The sequence below is a fragment of the Prionailurus bengalensis genome, chromosome A3 (assembly GCF_016509475.1).
Source record: "Prionailurus bengalensis isolate Pbe53 chromosome A3, Fcat_Pben_1.1_paternal_pri, whole genome shotgun sequence".
NCBI classification, from domain to species: Eukaryota; Metazoa; Chordata; class Mammalia; order Carnivora; family Felidae; genus Prionailurus; species Prionailurus bengalensis.
Window position 1 is genome coordinate 108,920,948 of NC_057354.1, and position 19,031 is coordinate 108,939,978.

General features: G+C 38.8%; 1 protein-coding gene across 3 annotated transcripts in view; it reads left to right on the forward strand.

Moving 5' to 3' along the window:
* The window catches only part of SOS1 (SOS Ras/Rac guanine nucleotide exchange factor 1), a 150,309-nt gene extending 137,995 nt beyond the window's left edge, over nucleotides 1-12,314 (forward strand). For 2 of the 3 annotated variants that reach the window (XM_043604113.1, XM_043604115.1), the window contains 3 exons: nucleotides 4,599-4,643; nucleotides 6,338-6,456; nucleotides 7,333-12,314. In XM_043604113.1, coding sequence (XP_043460048.1) covers nucleotides 4,599-4,643; nucleotides 6,338-6,456; nucleotides 7,333-7,824 — 656 coding nt within the window. In that variant the 3' untranslated portion in view covers nucleotides 7,825-12,314. The remainder of the gene's footprint in view (nucleotides 1-4,598; nucleotides 4,644-6,337; nucleotides 6,457-7,332) is intronic. The other variant, XM_043604114.1, reaches the window with a different exon arrangement.
* The last annotated feature ends 6,717 nt before the right edge of the window (nucleotides 12,315-19,031 follow it).

Below are 19,031 nucleotides of genomic sequence, written 5' to 3' on the forward strand. Positions count from 1 at the left end.
CCATTGGCTGTCAGCTCAATGTACAGACCAAGTTCAACCCCAGTATCTGGCAGCACAAAATCCAGTCCTGAGGGACAGCGTGTCATTATTGTGGGGAGGAGGTCGAGAGGTGGGTGACCTAGGAGTTAGGAATCAGAGGATCTAACTTTTTAACAAAAATCGACTTAAAATTATTCTTTGAAGGTATATTATTTTGAGATTTGGTCCAGAATCCTATTTATTTATTCCTGTGTTATACATACATTTGTAGTTACCCAGAAGTTTGTCTTGTCTGTTGACCACCCTAAAGTGTGTTTGTTTGGAGAATTACTACATCTTGGCTTTATTTTGCTCCTGGGGGTTATGGAGTCACGTTATATACATATATTTCTGATAAGTTCAAATAAATACCAGGTTAAGAAAATCCCACCTATTCTCCCCAATCCTCTAAAGCTAAGTAATGAAACCAGCATTTTTTGCAGTATACCCCACCTAAAATCATTATTTCTTCTGCCCACTTAACTGTTTGCAGGTTTTTTTTTTTCTTGAAGCAGAGAGCTAGTCTGTATTATAAGGATTCCCAAATAAGTAAATTATTGAAGTCCTGTGAAAGCTATCAACTGCAAATTCTACTTCTCTTAGTTTAAAAAGTAGCTACAAATGGAAGAGGTGGGGAAACGGGAGATAAGTTACCTGCTAGTTCCCTACTAGTTCCCTACTAGTGCTGAATCTTTACGATAACTAGTCAAAAGGGGAAGAAGGGGTCGTCTTGGAATGCAGCGGGCTGGAGCTGTGCTCTGCCGTATGTGGCGGTGGAACAGGATTAAATACTGGACAAGTGGAGAAACCACTGTTCCAGGAGTTGGGCTTTGTAGTCTTAGCTTTGGGGGTTTTCTCAATTTCACTTTCTTTGTGATAAAGAAAACACCTACTACTATTCCTTTTGCTCTTGGTAGAAACTGAAAATAACTGACTTTGAAATGAAAAAACCTAGCCAAGTCTAAAACCATCTGTATGTTCAGTTAGTCGCTTACTTAAAACTTACGTGGCCTGCGTGTAGTAAAGATCCTCATCTGCTGTTGACCTCAACTTCTGCTTAACAGATCTGCTGGTACCATGGGGGCCACCGCCTTGCCCACTGTGTTGCCACCACAGCGTGAACTCCCCCTTCCTCAGGGCCTGGCAGGAAAGAGCTGCCGTGCCTACATTCTTATGTCATCTGAACACCTGCCACTCAACAGAACAGCAGAAAGTTCCGTTGCCTAAGTTTTTCAAAAGGCAGTTTGACCAGAATTTTTGATCAGTTATAATAGTACTGTTTTGCTTCATATAGTTTTGTCTTTCAGAATGATTTACTTTAAAACCATACTTGGGGCACCTGGGTGGCTCAGTCGGTTGAGCGTCCAACTTCGGCTCAGGTCATGCATGATCTCACGGTTTGTGGTTCAAGCTCCACGTCGGGCTCTGTGCTGACAGCTCAGAGCCTGGAGCCTGCTTCGGATTCTGTGTGTGTGTGTGTGTGTGTGTGTGTGTGTGTGTGTGTCTCTGCCCCTCCCCCACTCATACTCTGTCTCCCTCTCTCTCTCTCAAAAATAAACATTTAAAAACAAACAAACAAACAAACAAACAAACAAAAACCATACTTAATTTTTCAGCCAGTATCTGTTGCATACCTCACTCCTTGCCCAGTACTCCTACATCACATTTTCTCTGGTAAAGTTTATAAATCTTACTGAGAGAGGAAAAATAATCATGGTTCAAAGAAAATCACAGTTAAATGCTGCAATTCTCTCTTCGTACTGTGTTTATTTTTCACTCTCAGTAAGATTGCAAGCTTAACTAGAGAAGATACGTAAGGGCTTAGCAAAGCAAAGTGCTAAATGAGTGGTGAAGACATAATGCTGTAGGAGTTTACACAAACGATGACCACAGAATGGGCAAGAATGGTCACATCAAGCTTTGTGGTGAGGAACCTGGCCATCCTCTTAGTTGCACCCACATACACCCTCACATTCAGAGCCCTGCCCCACACGCTGCCCTGGCCAGCTCTACCTTTGAGGTGATGATGACAGTGGCCCTGACCAGGGAGAGACCACCCAGCTCGCTTGCTTTGTCTCTGCTGCTCTAACAAGGTGGAGAGGATGAGATGCTCTAGGGACCTCCCTGTGTAAAGACGGCCTGGTCAGAAAAGGGAGCCAGAGGCCCCACCTGGTCTGTGTGCTGCAGATGAGCTTAGCTGTGTCCCTCTGCAGCAGAAGCTTTGACAAGAAAAGATGGTAGTCCAAGCTTGAAGCTGGAATGCAAGGCTTTTCTTCATAGAAGATTCTTGTAGGTGCTTAGTTTCTGATCTCAAATGAATTTGCAAAACAGGCTTTTGTGAGTTTAAGAAGTTATTCATGATTGATACATTTTTTGTCTATAGGGAAATGCTTATTTCTATTTTAAGAAAGACTCATTATAAATTGAAAGCATCTTGAACAGTGGTTTCAATCCTGACTGTGCAGTATGATCCCATGGGGAGCTTAAAAAAAAATACCTATATGCCCAGCCCCTGTTTGAATTAGGCTGGTATTAGCACTAGGAATCAGTAATTTTTAAAAGCTTTCCAGCGGGTTCTTTTTTTTATTTTTTAATTTTTTTAATGTTTATTTTTGAGAGAGAGAGAGAAAGAGTGTGACTGGAAGAGGGGCAGAGAGAGGAGACACAGAATCTAAAGTAGGCTCCAGGCCCTGAGCTGTCAGCACAGAGTCGAGTGCAGGGCTTGAACCCACAAACCGTGAGATCATGACCTGAGCCGAAGTCGGACACTTAACCGACTAAGCCACCCAGGCACTCCAAAAGCTTGAGACTGAGAACCACTGAGCTGTCATTTGGGATTTGTACTTAACAAATACTTTTTTAATTAAGTGGGTTTTCACTCCTAACTCATTATAAGTAAATTTGTTCACTGACAAGGATTTTTAGTATATATTTCTTGATTAGAGCATGTATAATTCAAAGAGGGTTTTTTTTTTTTTTTTTTGCATTTTCCAGGCAGTGAGACCAAGAAATCCATTTAAAATGACAAATCAGAAAAGTGCCCTTGATTTACCAAACATACAAATCTAAGCCTGCGACATACATGTATATAAATATGACCAAAACCAAGTCTGTGTATGCACAAGTGTTTATGTATAGGTATAATAATTCTTTTTACAAGTCTGCAGTTTATAACTATCATAAGCTTTGTGTTTTTATTTTATTCCCGTATTATACTAAGTGTACTACCATATTCTTGAGGCTTATCTCCAGGAGGCATATTTATTTCCTTTCCAAGAAAAGTAGAAAAAACATAAATAGGTAAACACTAAAGGTAAATATTCCCTTAACCCCTGTTATGCCTAATAAGCAGTGGAGTGAATCATTGACAGAGCAACTGCTTCATTTAATATCAAAGTATAAAAATTAATCTTCTGAGAGATAACTTATTAGAATTAGCTGGATTGCTACCTTTGGTAACTGTGGCCTCCAAATAAGTATCAGTACATAAGGAAAGGAGATTAATGGGATAGATTGTTAGAAACTGGGGTATATGGAAAATAAACCCATAGCTATAGAAGTAGCAATCACATTAATAATCTTGCCAACTGAACCTGGAACATAAAATTATTCTTGTTCTCACCAAAGAAGCTAAAAGAAACAGTGGTCCAAATTGAGTGCTTGTCTATTGTGGAAAGAGAGACAGGGGGAGAGACAAACCTGAGTTTTAAAAAATCAGCTGAGTCTAGTGTTACAGGAATTATTTTAGTCTCGTGGATATTATCTCTTCCGTATGTTGGTAATATGAGGCAGTGTAACAGAGACAACTATGTTGATTTAGAACCACTACAGATAACTTAACCTTTTGTCTGTTTTTCGCCTTTATTGCTCTTGGGGCTTTGACTTTTATGGTTTTCAGGTTTTTTCTTAGATGAATTAATAATCTGTTGAAATGAAGCACTGTAAAATTGTCAGTGAGTTTCCTGTACAAAATGTGTCGAAGTGCCAAATATTAATTGATTTTTTTTAAAGAAGTGTTCAAGAATATAGAAGGAAAAAGGCTATATCACTTTCAAGCTTGTTTTGTAATATCCAAAGCTGTAGTTATTTTGTCATGCTCTAAGAATAATTTCGTAAGTATATAATAATATTAGTAAGAAATTCCCTTTTATTTTTCAATTTACTAACATAAATTCATTGTTTACTACTTATTTCACACAGTTGAGTTTTCAAAATAATCTCTAGTAAGTGACATATTTTTATATGTCCAGCTGAATTCTTTGTTTGAATTGAGTTTATACATATTTTAAAAGTCTTCCACTAATAGAGAAAACTTTAGTTTCCTCATGAATGCTTTTCGTTGAATTATTATGGCATCAGGTAGTGAATCTAAAAGGAATCTTCAACATTCCCAGTATGATATTAACTCAATTCTTTATTTTTCTCAAAACTGAGACGTAATGAGCTTTTACGAAAAAGACTGTTGTACCCTTCTTTACTTGAATGACAAAAATAACATTTCTATCGTGGATTAATTTTTGCAGATGAGTTGAATTTATCAACGAAAGAAAAAAATCTGCTTCTCTTGTTTCCTTTCACAGGCAGCGATACCGTCTTTGTCCAAGTTTCACTGCCCCATGGCCCAAGTTAGTATATTTAGTTTAAGACTCCTAATTCTTGCTTTGGCTTCAGAAATTAAACCAAGTGCCCCCCTCCCTGCTAAAACTCTTCTTGGGCCTGGCAGCACTGGTACCCCGCTTGCAACATCTTAGAAGTGAGGCCTTCCCTTGTGCTACCTTTTGATCATAGATGATTTGCTTAAACGTATATACTCTTCATGCTTTTCGTAAAACCCTTTTCTCTTTTAAAACAACATTATTATATGGGTGACTTCCACATTTAACCATTTCTCTTTCCCAACTGTAGAGTTCTTAGTAGTATTTTAATGCTCAACTTAAAAAAAAAAAAAAAAAAAGCAAGAGCATGCATGCGCATATGGGAATGCTGGCGGCTACGGGCAGCGTCTGAGTCACAAGATACACTTAGCCTGACGACCTTGGCACAGACTGCAGGCAAATGACCGTAATTTGGCTTTAGAAGAACTATCTTATAGTTGTAACTACTTAAATCATATGGCCTAAATATTCATCACTGTTAAGCGAAATAAAGTGCCATTACAGATATTTGCTTTTATTTTTAAAGTCAACTAACAATTCACCAAATTAGTCCATAAATTTTAAGCTAATAGGTTAATGGTTTTTGCTGTCCTTCATACAAATGGTTTCAAAACGTATCCAATGGAAGACATTAGTTATAAACTAATTAACTTATTACATAGTCTTTTAAGAAAAAAAGGTAGGTGATTAAAATGTTTCTCATTTGAATAACATCAGTACACAAAGTACTCTTCAAGTTCTATATTGTTATAACATTTAGTTGACAAAAGCTTAAAGGAAAATGAGAACCTGCCAAGTATAATTCTGGATGATTTATGTATTTTTTCATATCTTTTTTATACTGTGCATAAACTAACAACTTACATGAATGTTGTCTTTCATAATGTAATTATTTTATGCCTAGATTATGCCCTTGTCATCATAAATGTCTATAGGATGAGTTCTGATTAGAAGCTTTACTCACCTGTCTTGTGCCAGTTTATCAACTTTTTAAATCCGGTTCACTAGATTTAGTGTAATTTCTGTTTTTATCAGGGCTGCCTCACTTATCTTAAATAGCTCCATCACAATTAAGATGTTTGGATTAGAGTATGATGAACCCGATTTTCTGCCAAGGAGAGCCAGCCTATATGTAAGCAAAGTGAGGAGAGACCCCTCCCCCAGACACAAGAGTCTTCCTGGCATCCTTTGAGACAGTCGCTGGGGAGAGCAGTTCAGATCAGAAACTAATCCCAAGGACTGACTACCACCTAACGGCAGGGAGATTCTATACTAATACAGTCAGGGAAAGAAAATGAGCCCATCACAAAGGCTAAACAAAATTACCATTCCAAAGGTTTCTCCCAGAAATCTGAGAATCATACCCAAATAAAAACTTCCAATAATTAACAGTGGGAATGTTATTTTGTTCAAAAAGCAAAATAACAGAATATCTTAGGCAGCTTTTTTTTCCCCTGAAAATTCTGCTAAGAAATTTCTGCATGCTTTTATAGCAGTTTGCTTTGATAAAGGAAATACTACCATGTATTGGTTTGTTGAACTGCTTTTGATAATTCTGTACATTTCTTTTAATAAATATAAGCAGTTTCCAGCTAAGCCTTTTCAGGATTAATAGATGAGATAAAATTCCTGTGAACTGTTAAAAAAAATTTCACATCCTACAGGATCTGCTTCAGTATCATCTATAAGTTTAACCAAGGGCACTGACGAAGTGCCTGTCCCCCCTCCTGTTCCTCCACGAAGACGGCCAGAATCTGCCCCCGCGGAATCTTCGCCATCTAAGGTACGTAGAGAGTCCTGTCATCTGGAGCCCAGAGTCATTACAGTTACATTAGAATCACGTGCCTGTGTCTAGTTTAGTTCCTACCAGATTAGGTCAACACTTCAGGGTATCTGGGCTTAACTGAGTTTAGACGAGGACTAAATACGGATTTACCCTGCGGTAATGTTTATTTCCTATCTTCTGAAAGTAGTTTTTGGTATGTTTTCAAAACCCTGTGAGTCTAAATCATGGGTACTGTCCAGGAGAAAACAAGTTTAATCCCAAAAGAGTAGAATGTAGTCTCACGCAGACCACACAGAGAAAGAAAAGCAAAGAGGTGTGAAGCTTTATATATGAAAGCACATTTTAAGTGAAACTTAAACATGACCCATCTGCACCCTTGATAATCTGATATGCTTTTAAATGGGATTTTCATAACAGTTCTGGGTTGGAAGAGACCTTAAAGACTTACAATAGCTATTTTTTTCCACTTGCTTAAATTTCTTTCTTTGGCAACTGTTGACATGATTCGGTGGTTCTCAGAGGATCTGGAGAGCAGGGCACCTGGACAAGTCAGGACACTCTGCAGAATGTCATAAAATGTGAACATAGTAGGTTTAAAATTGTAAGATTGACTTACGTTAAGTCATAAATTGTCTTAGATTGATAGGTGCACAGTAGCAAACAACAAAATTTTGAGAAAAATTAAAACTTGGAAAAAAATTGTTTTTAATGAATTGGCATAACTCCCTCCCTTTAAAAAATATGCCAAAACCCCCTGATCCGTGCCTCGCTCTCTTCCAACAGTGTGTTTGAAAACCCCAATTCTTAATATAGTCACAGTACTGCATAAATTAATAATAAATGTGTGTTTTATTCCTTTTTCATTTGTGTTAGATTATGTCTAAGCATTTGGACAGCCCCCCAGCAATTCCTCCTAGACAGCCCACATCAAAAGCCTATTCACCGCGGTATTCAATAGCAGACCGGACCTCTATATCAGACCCTCCCGAGAGCCCTCCCTTATTACCACCGCGAGAACCTGTGAGGACACCTGATGTTTTCTCCAGCTCACCACTACATCTCCAGCCTCCCCCTTTGGGCAAAAAAAGCGATCATGGCAATGCCTTCTTCCCAAACAGCCCTTCCCCATTTACGCCACCTCCTCCTCAAACACCTTCTCCTCATGGCACGAGAAGGCATCTGCCATCACCACCACTGACACAAGAAGTGGACCTTCCTTCCATCACTGGGCCGCCGGTTCCTCCACGACAAAGCACTTCTCAACATATCCCTAAACTCCCTCCAAAAACTTACAAAAGGGAGCACACACACCCCTCCATGCACAGAGATGGACCACCCCTGTTGGAGAACGCCCATTCTTCCTGAGTGTCTCTGTTCCAGGATGGACATTTTCCTAGCCCCAAATCCATTGCTGGCAATGGATGCACGGAATGTGCCAGCACTGAGGAGTTACAGTGACAACTCCAAACACTAACGACTCTACTTCAAGATGCAGTATAAGACAATGAATTTTAACCTAGACATAATTATAAAATGAAAATGGTATTCGTTTAGATACGGAAAGACTGATGTAGAGGAATTGGACAACTGATTGCACCTGAAAATCAAGTAAAGGGACTTTTTCCAGCCAGTAGGCAGGAGTCCTCTTTTTGTGAAGTGATCTTTATCGTTAAAGGGATGGAAAACATAGTCTAGTGTCCAGCAGGCCCACATGATGACAGTTTTTGTAATTCAAAATATGCACTTTTTAAAAAGAAATCTTAAACAGGGATCTTCATATCTCCTTTGTTTTCCTTTGCTTTTACTCATCCTACTTTAGAATATTTTCCTAGAAATCATTTAAAGGACTGTGGGGAGTCGCTGTGGTGCCTGACCTTGTGGGAGTCCAGGCCCCGTGCTGTGCCACAGTCCCGTTTACAGGTTATTACAGTGAAGTGAATGGGTACCGAGGCTTCACCAAAGAGGTACTTTTTTTTCTTTTTCTTTCTTTTTTTTTTTTTTTTAGGAATAATTATATTAATTTTAAGAGCATTCCCCCACCCACCCTCCCTACAAACAAAATATGGTGGTGATGCCTTCAAACAAGAAGTTTTGTGTCATTAACATGACAGAAGAACTTTTTAAAAAAATGTAACTGTCAAGTATACGATTTACATTTAGGAGACTGTTAATCTGTGCTAGATTGTTATCGTCCCCCACCCCCCACGAAAGTTTACTGGTAACCCATGTCATGGCTCATAGCCGTCCCTCTAACCATTCTCTGGAAATGCAGTCACCCAGTGTGGAAAGGAGCATTGCTGGGCGTCCCTGACACCGCTCATGTTTTACGGATAGTTGAGTAATCCGCAGATCTAGAATTACCTTGCATTGCCGAAATCATGTGTATATAGTGAATGTTATATAATAAACCTGGCAGGTCTGTTTTAATTTAATTGAATAAAGATACAAATACTTTGTTTGGCTGGCATATATTAAATTATTATATGGAGAAAATGGTTGATTCTTATTTCTTTCAGTTGAAACACACACACACACACACACACACACACAAACACTAAGCATAAAAGCACGTATTGTGGTACGCCTTGGTTTCTAGTTCTGGATTGTATGTATTCATCTTAAAGAATGATAAGAAGTTGCAGTTTGGCATGTAGGAAAAAAATTTGGTTAGAATAGGATGGGTATCTTTTAAGCAGAACTTTGTAAGTTTTTTAATTTGCTAAGCAACATGTATACAGTTTGTTAGTTTATATTAAACATTCTACCTTGCTTGAGGTCTTTGCTCTATCAAAACTATTCATAATAGAACATCTACCTACATCATTAATATCATAATATGGATTATTCATTAAGCCTATGTACTGATCTTCTGAGTCTAACAAATACTGTGACTGAAATGCATGCAACTTGTTGAAGGGAAAAAGTTTTATTAATCTCCACTCTAATGTCCATGAAATGTGCAGCATTCCATCATTATAGAGTCATCCATTCGTCAGTATCTGCATGTGTCCTCAGAATAATGAAGCAACATTTCAGCAATTCTGTTAACCATGCCATTAGAGACATTTTTAGAAGTGCTGCATCATGGTGCAAACCTAGTACTTTAATAATTTCCTGTGATACTTATTAGAGCATTAAATGTACATCACAGTAGTACAGTATATTGTCCTTTAAGACCAGAATGTTGATTGCATCATCATTAAGCAATCCATCCTATCACATCCTTTCTTATTTATTTGTTAGAGTTGAATCTTTAATATCTGTACCATTCCTATTATGGTAGCCATTTTTCTCTCTGTAAAATGTCTCCTTTTAAAAGTCTCCCCCAAAATTAATTTCGAATCCACTCTTGTGTGCAACACGTCCATAAGACCATTCATTCAACAAGTGTTTATCTAAGCCTGCTTACTAGTGCTGCTACAATTAATCATAATACACATTCCAGAATCCCCCATGATTTTTTATTAGAACAGCCTCATTTTCCCTAGGGTTTCCCTTTGTCTGTCTTACTGATCACTTCTCTTTTTAATTACCCCACCCCACTCCATATGAGAACCTGAGAAGTCACATTGGAGCCCATTCAATATCTCCCTGGCCAGTGTGTTAGCCTTCATTAAAGGAGGCTTTTCAACCCGCCTGATCGTCTAAGCAAAAGCTTAGATTTGGAGTTCTAATCATACTTCTCCCAAAGGGAACCATTCTTCTACCCCAGTGGTTCTAGGAGACCACTGTGCATCAGCACTGTGGATAGAGGATATTTGTATTCTGAAGCTGACATTTGGGTAAAAATATTTTCTGCAGTGGTGACTGCTTAGAAAAATTCCAATTGGGTGCCCTTAAACGGAGGTGGAGAAGACTGTATCCTTGCCTTCTTCATACATGAAACATTAATTAGCTGACAAATTTATTCTCTGTAGTAACTAAAATATACTTATTCAGGGACCAGAAGTGGCTGAGAAGACAAATGCATCACCACAAAATTCTGTTTTTGAATCCAGGACATTACAAGACAGTCAATGCAGCATGACTATTCCTAAACCACATCCCAAAACATGGAACATTTCTTTTAGAAATGGAAATGTTCTTAGATGTGTCATCTTTGGATCACAAAATAAAAATATTTCAAGGTTGAATTTAATTTAAGTGGGCTATCAACCAAGAACAATACAAAGGGAGGCTTTTCACGTCTGAGCACTTTTTAAAACAGGAACAGATAAGTATATGTTTCTAAGTTTACTGAAAGATTATTTACTGTTCCCAGCCTTTCTAATGCATTTCAAAAATACAAATTATCAGGAAATAAACAAGCATTAAAAGTTTTCTTAATTAAAGGTTGTTGGGTATCAAAGGAGATATTTAGTAGGTTACTACGCTCTAACAGCTCAAGAAATGTTTTAATGGGTCTGAATTTAGGAAAGCACCTGCCACACTTAGTGATACTACAATCAACACAACAGTCTAGTGAACAAGTACCATTTCAGTTGGAGGCTATGTTATGGTTCTAAATTCTTCCTTAATGAGTTTTCTATTAAGTTGAAAGTTACATAAACCGAAACTTCGTATCTGTGATCATGATCTTAATTCTCAAGTTTGGCTTACTTTAGTCATTTATTTCATCCTCTGTCTTTAAAGACGGCTTAAATTCAGTTTTAAGTGGCTCAGCAAAACAAATGGAAATGGAGGGAGAGGTTCCCAATTTGTTAGTGTTGTACATATCAAAGAAAACCTTTTATTTCCTCCAGATTTAGAAAGAAACTAAAAAAAAAGAAAGAAAGAAACTAACCATTTGTTTCTTGGTATTCTACTGCTGTGTGTAGGTTCACTTGTTCTTTTAACCTATATTGTATGACTGTTGCACAAGTGTAGGTCCTGTTGCACATTAATCTTTATCAGTAAAATACATACCACACGGTTAAAATTGGTTTGGCTGAAAGAATTATGCAGAATTATTTATAAGGGAAAGTGATGACTTAGTTTGTTTATTCAATATTTCTCCTTTGAAGCATCTCATTACTAACTTAAAATCAAAATCCCTTACACATGAGCCAATGAAATATTTTGAGCTCTGGTTAAGAAGCATGAAGTCTATATGATTAAACAAAAGCACCTAATACTTGTTTTGTAAATTTCATGCCTTATTTTCCATTTTTGACACCGTAAAGTGCATTTTCTGTCGACTGTGAGCAAATTTCCCTTTTGCCTTTAATGAAAATAGTGCATTAAGTAGCCAATTGCTGCAGAATTACAAAGCAAGTTAGCTAAAGGTGGATCACATTGGACTACCACTCAAACAAGATGCATAGCATGGAAGTCACGTGTGGTGTGGCTTTAGGGAGAGCGCACCTGTGCCAGATGCATGCCACTTTCAGTAGCTGCCAAATGTGCCTTTAATTAAGAACATCTCTAATTTGTTTCTTCAGATCAAGTCAGCATTTGGGGGCGGGATCAGGGCAGGGGGACCTTGGGGTGCAAATATCTGGTGAGACACACCAGAGAAGAAGCCTTTGTCAAAGTGACATGTATAACTTCAGTTGAAACGTGTTCATGTATATGTGTGTGTGTGTGTGTGTGTGCGTGTGCGCGCGCGTGTGTGTGTATTTGCCTTTGTTTAGTAGCACGGTATTTGCTAAAATAATTGTCAAAAAAATTGCTCTGTCAGTCTTACTTTGATGTAAAAATAAAGTGCAGTCTATACATCTAATATGGCCTTTGTACCTGACCATGTTCGTAGGTAATCTTTGTACTCTGCGTGCAGCAGTATTTGGTTTGCATTTAAAGTGAAAATAATGGCTGTTATTTTTCTGGCATTACTAAGATAAATTGAAAAATAATAAAGAAAAATGCCTTACCTAGTCCACAAGTGTATTATTTTTGTATTTATTTTAGAAAGCACTCTTTTCAAGATCAGTCGTGATTCTCATTTTAGCTTGTGCTTTCCACATGCAAATAGTTTGTTCTATCTCATGGTCTTGCTTTGGAGACACTTTTTCCTGTATCATGTTCTCTATAAAAAGTTCAGTATTTCCTTCTGTATCAAGCTCTCTGTAGTGAGCAGGAGGCCCTTGGGATGAAAATTAGTGACCTTCAGTTTCAAAGGGCTGAGGGAGGCATTTGTATTCCATCAAAGTTTTAAGATCTCACAATTCCTTCACAGGCAAGTTTCACTGAGACCTGTTGGAAAGTGGCAGCCTGACGTTCAGCAACTCTTTCTAGGCTTGGCATAAAAAGATACAGTTTATGGTTATACATTGTAAAGAATTATACACTGTCAAGAATTTTTGTAAGTGTGAGGTCATTCATGGTGAACTACAGAATGCAAAATTGATGAAAAACTGGGGTGCCTGGGTGGCTCAGTTAAATGTCTGACTTGATTTTGGCTCAGGTCATGATCTCACAGCCATGGGACTGACCCCCACATCGGGCTCTGCGTAGAATGTGGAACCTGCTTGGGATTCTCTCTCTCCCTTTCTCTGTCTCAAAAATAAACCTTAAAAAAATTGGGGGCACCTGGGTGGCTTAGTGGGTTAAGTGTCCAACTTCAGCTCAGGTCATGATCTCAGGGTTCATCAGTTGGAGCGCCACATTGGGCTCTGCACTGAGTGCAGAGCTTGCTTGGCATTCTCTCTCTCTCCCCCACCCACTACTCTCCTCTCTCTCTCTCTCTCTGAAAAACAAACTTAAAAAGAATATGATGAAAACTTAGAGATCTCATACCCTTACTTAAAACTTAAGGCAGATCAGGCCTGGAGCAGTGAGATGACTAAGCCAATATCACGTGGCAGTTAGTGACTGAGACAATTGGCTCAACTTTGACGCCTCGCATTTGGAGGACTGTTTTTAGGAACAGCTAAAATGTATTTGCGGTTCCCCTCCAAATTTAAAGACACACAATCATTAATTTGTACAAATTCCATTTATAGGCCACTGAAATCCAAGCAGGTATTATTGAGTATATTCTAGGTAATCAATTTAAGAGCTAAAGGAAAACAACATTAATGTTGATATTAGTCAGAAAATAACATTAACACTGATATTAGTCAACCTGATTCTGAGTTTGCTCTTGAAATGTCACTTGAATTTTAACCAGGTGGTTTGCTTTTTACTCATTTTAATCATGTTAGCTCATCACAGATTCAGGGCACTTAAGTCTCTAGGGTATAGCCCACAACTGGGCTAAAGATGTACATGGCTTCCAGAGGCAAGGAGAGCTTTGACAGAGTAGAATTCCAAAAAATCTTATCCAGGGCTCCTGGGTGGCTCAGTCGGTTGAGCATCCACCTTTGGCTCAAATCATGATCTCACAGCTCATGAGTTCAAGCCCCACTCTGGGCTCTCTGCTATCAGAGCAGAACCCTCTTCAGATCCTCTGTCTCCCTCTCCCTGCCCCTCCCCTGCTTGTGCACGTTCTCTGTCAAAAATAAACATTTAAAAAAAATCTTATGCACATTCTAACATTTTAAGACTGCTGATTCTCATTAGAGGCAAAAAAAAAAAAATGCAGTCCTTTTTTAGAAGCTAGTTTCTCTACCTTCATGACTCCTCAAGAAAAGGAAGAATCACTGTGGTAAAGTACAATAAGCAGTTGCTTTGGAATCACACATGTCTGTGTTCACATTCTGGTTCCATTACTTACTAGATGTGTAACTTTGGAGAAGTTACTTAAATAATCCTAGTCTCTGTTCCTCATCAACACATGAGGTTAATAGATCTACTGGGGACTATGTGAGGTTTAAAGGTGATATGTGTAAAATCCAATGCCTTTCACAGAATAGGTGCTTAATAAAGGTAACTAAAGCTATAAGGGATATGTTTTCAAAGTCGGCCTGCTTTTAGGTATCTTTTAAGAAGCTGAGACTTCATCCTGAAGTCCCCCTAACTTGATTCTTTGGTATCCAGATTCCTTTGATGTTTACTATCACTTCAATTGGTTTTGAGTGACTGTATTATAAACATTTGATAGGGCCTATCTGACTATTCAAAAATATTTACTGTTCCAAGTCCACTTCTGATGTTAGGAATACAGCAATGAACAAAACAAACAAAAATCTCTATCATCATGAGATTGGTTATCTAGTGAGGAGATGTAGACAATAATAAGAAATAGCATATTCTACATTAGAATGTTGTAGCTGCTATGAACAACAAAAAAAGAAGGTTCCTGGGAACGTAGGGGACAGGTTGGTGATATACAAATGGGACGGTCAGAGTCAGCTCATGGAGAAGGTGGCATATAAGTAAAGAAGGAGGTAAAGGAAGGAGATGTGCAAGTGTCTGAGAAAGGAGTATGCCTCTAGTTCAAGAGCCTACAGGCAGGAGCATACCTGGTACATGTAGCGAGGTTACAGAATAGGAGATGCCATCAGAGGTTTAATGGGGTCCAGGTCACTTGTAATGACTTTGGTTTCCTTTAGAAATAAATAGAGCCCATAGAGCATTTGAGCAGGGGATCACTCTGGCTGCCATGTTGAGAATAACTAGGGGTGAAGACTGGGAGTAGGGAGGCTAGCCCAGTAGAAGACAGCTTGGGCAAGGTGATAGCAGTGGAGGCGGTGGGAAGTTGTTCAGAGTCTGGATAGATTTGGAAGACAGCCAATTTGCTGAGAGCCTGAACATGGAGTTTAAGAAATAGAATTGCCAAGGATGACTTCAAGGTTTTTAGCCTGACCAACTAGAAGGACAAAGTTACCATTAACTGAAGTGGGAAAAGTAGAGTTGAAGCAGAGGCTAGGACACGTGAAGTTCAATAAAAATGTCAGACATTTGAGGGGTGCCAGGAGGCAGTGGGAGATGTAAGTCCGAAATCTGGGAAAGAGTCTGGGCCAAGGATATAAAATGGGGAATCACTTCTATAGAGATATTTTAAAGCTAGCCCACTGGATAAGATCACCAAAGAAGTACAGACTGGAAAAAGAAGATATCTAAGGAGAGCCCTGGGACCCACTAACAAGAGAGGGAGAAGAAAGGAGAACCAGCAAATAGACAAAGAAGGAACTGCCAATGAAGAATGATGGCAGCCAAAAGGGTGTTGTGCCCTTGAAGCCTAGTAAATTATTTCAGAAGGAAGAGGTGATAAGCATGTCAAACATTATCTGATAGGGAGAGTGGAGTACTCATTTAGCAAGGTGAAAGTCAGTGATGATCTGGACATGACCGGTGTAGGGGGGAGGTGTGAGCCCAATGAGTTTAAATTTTTTTTAACATTTATTCCTTTTTTGAGACAGAGAGAGACAGTGTGAGCAGGGGGAAGGACAGAATCCGAAGCAGGCTCCAGGCTCTGAGCTGTCAGCACAGAGTCCAACGCGGGGCTCAAACTCATGAACCGTGAGATCGCGACCCTAGCCGAAGTCAGACGCTCAACCAACTGAGCCACCCAGGCGTGGCTCAGTGAGTTTAGTGAGTTTAATGATAAGAGGCAAGAACTGGAGCAGTTTCCTCTTTCAAAGGTAAGCAGAGACGTGCAGCATAACTGGCACAGTCAAGATACTTTTTGCTTTAAAAATGGGAGAAATAAGAGCATGATTGAATGCTAAAGGGTTTGCCCCAGTTGGAAAATGTGATAATAAGGAGAGGGTGACCTAGTGCTAAATGGAAACAACCCACTTAGACAGAAACACACACAGTATCGAGCAACAGTCCTTTACAAAGTAGATCCCACTGTCTTCAGATGAACAGCTTTACATACACGAGGAGGGAACACAACACACTCCGTTTTCCTGCTAAGAATTAAGAGAATTTTAATGCTACTACCTCTGAAGGGAATGAGGGAAGAAGGCGGGAGGGAGAATCTATTTTATAGATAAGAAACATGTTTAGATGACCTACCGAGATCATGTATAAGCTCTTTGAAAACAAGTTTTGGAAAACAAGTTATTTGGGTAGAAAAATCTTGACTATTTTGCATGTCTGACAGCCTCCAAAAACAACATCTTCAGCACTGCCCAAATCATATCCCATATTTTTATACATATGTTTAAAACTTAGGTCTAGTGTCACACACCAATTTCTATTTTTTCCCTTAAAATATATAGGTTTCCATCAATTTCCTCAACCGTTTCTTTTTTAAACTCATTTCCCTTTTTGAAGAAGTGTATCTCCTCTTCCTTTTCCCTCACCCCCTCCCCACCATGTGAGACTCACTGGCCTATATTCCATAAATGCCAAGATGCCCAGATGCTGAGAACACTACACTTACATCTTTAAGTTAAATCAACTTTCAGGATATGAGAATCCAAAGTGTCCCCAATTACTGTTTTAGGCTCAGGAAGAAAATTATTAATGGTGATGTTTCAAGAGAAAGTTTAGTCTGAAAACTGTATCTAATTTTATTACACAACTTAACAGAAGACATTCATTTTACCATTTTTCTAAGTGCATGCAATTATCTAGAATATACAATCAACTTTACCAATTTATTACAAAGAACACTAATCCTGTATATATGTATATTTTAACCAAAATTTTACTGTATGTGATAGTAAAGATCACAGATGAATTTAAGAAAACCTCAGAAAGAGTCACTCTACCAGCTTTCTGTATCTCAAGGTAAATATAATCAATTCTCTATTCTGTCCTAAACTTCCATCTATGGCTAGAATGTGAGTGCTGATTACATACTAGATCATCCAATTTATTGGTCTAAGAGGTAATGGCTATACAATTTCAGTGGGCCAAAGAATCACCTGGGTGCATTTAAAATGCAGATACCTGGGCCCCACTCTCAAATTTATTCCAATAAAGTGGGACTGAACTAGTCGCCAGGAATCTGAATTTTTACAAGTTGTCTCATGGAGAAAGTAAAGTGTTAGTAAAGACTTGAAGAAGGTAAGTGAACGAGTCATGAGGTGCTATAGAAAGTACTATTCAAAGAGTTCTCCCTGAGCAAGGAAGAAACATTCTAATGGCAAGCCCCAGATAGGTTTCAACTATTTGTCATAGGGCGAAACAGAGGACCCTGGAGTGCTGGTCCACACATTCCTGGTTCTCCAAGCTTCCAGTTTTAGAGTCAGTAAGGTGGGGCAAATCCTTGTTTAGGCTTGTATATAGACCACACCCAGCTACAGAAGGGACCTGCTGGCCCTCCCAGCCTGTGCAGAAATACCCAACTCCTCTTTTGGTGGGGCGCTTCCTTCTGTTTAGGGACCCAAACACTTCCAGAAGACAGCCGTGGTCCCCTATGTAAACTGTACTTCTCCATGGGACTGGAGCTCACAGATGGAGGAATTGCAAACCTCTTTCCCACCCTGATTTCGTCTTTAATGCAACATTACATTAAATGTCATTAAGAAACATCATCAAAGATCCTATCTCTGCTGTCAATTTACAATACTATGAAGTGACCCAGGACAACACAGAAAAGAATAGCAAACTTTCTTTGTTTTCTTCTTTCTTTCTTTCTTTCTTTCTCTTTCTTTCTTTCTTTCTTTCTTCCTTTCTTCTTTCTTTCTTTCTTTCTTTCTTTCTCTTTCTTCCTTTCCTTTCCTTTCCTTTCCTTTCCTTTCTTTTTTCTTTCTCTTTCTTTTCTTTCCTTCTTTCTTTCCTTTCTTTCTCTCCTTCTTTTCTTTTTCTTTCCTTTTCTTTCTTTCTTGCTTTCTTTTCTTTTCTTTCTTTTTTTGTGGAAAGATGTTTGCAAATGTTAAATGCTGTGAAAAGGCCAGTAGTGCCTTTTACTGCTCCAGAAGACAACAGTGTTTTATTTCTTTTGTGATTGGTATTTTTCTTAAAAAGAAAAAAAAATGAAAGGCAAGAAGGTAAAGAGACAACCCTGAAGCTCTGTCAAATCATGAGCAGAAATTCTCTGCAACTGTGTACTGTTCTAGAGGTGAAAAGGAATTTTAAAAGATATGTCATAGTTCCTGCCCTCAAGGGGACTCAACATTCTTGTTGGGAAGACAAGACAAATATATAAGAAGATAGACAAGTTACGGCACCAGAGAAAATTACAGCACTCACAGAAAGATGAGGGACTTACCCAGGGCCTTGAAGACTGGCAGGGGGAAGGAGGCTACGGAAAAGGCATGACGCAAGGGGCCATGGCTCGCCAGCAGGCAAGAGAAGCCCAGTGTAACTGAGGGCCGGGAGTCCAGTAGGCTGGCAAAGTAGGAGACAGCAGCCAAAGAGAAGACTTGACACCATGCTGGACAGACAGCCTTGAAGGTCAAGTCGAGGAGTTCAGAATTTGTAGACAAAAAAGAACGTTCAGAGAGTTTCACACAATGCAGCATTTGGGAATATTAATGTGTTAAGAGAAGTACAGGACTGATGCGGAGCTAGAAAGCTACTGGAAAAATCCAGATGCCAGGTGAAGGAGACCCAGGGAGTAGCAGCACTAATTATTACTAGTTTTACATGCTAGTTTCATAAAATACAATGAAACTGAGTTGTGCTACCGATGTAACATCAAGATTCTTTCAAAGAATGTTATCAAAATGAAAATCTGGGAGGTGTGTGAAGTTTTTGAAACCTTACCAAGTAATCCATCATTTTTATGATAAACGTTATGAAGGGGAAAGAAATTTTATTGTTTTTACATTTTACTTAAAAGACTGTGACTTGCAGTTCACTTTCCATATCCA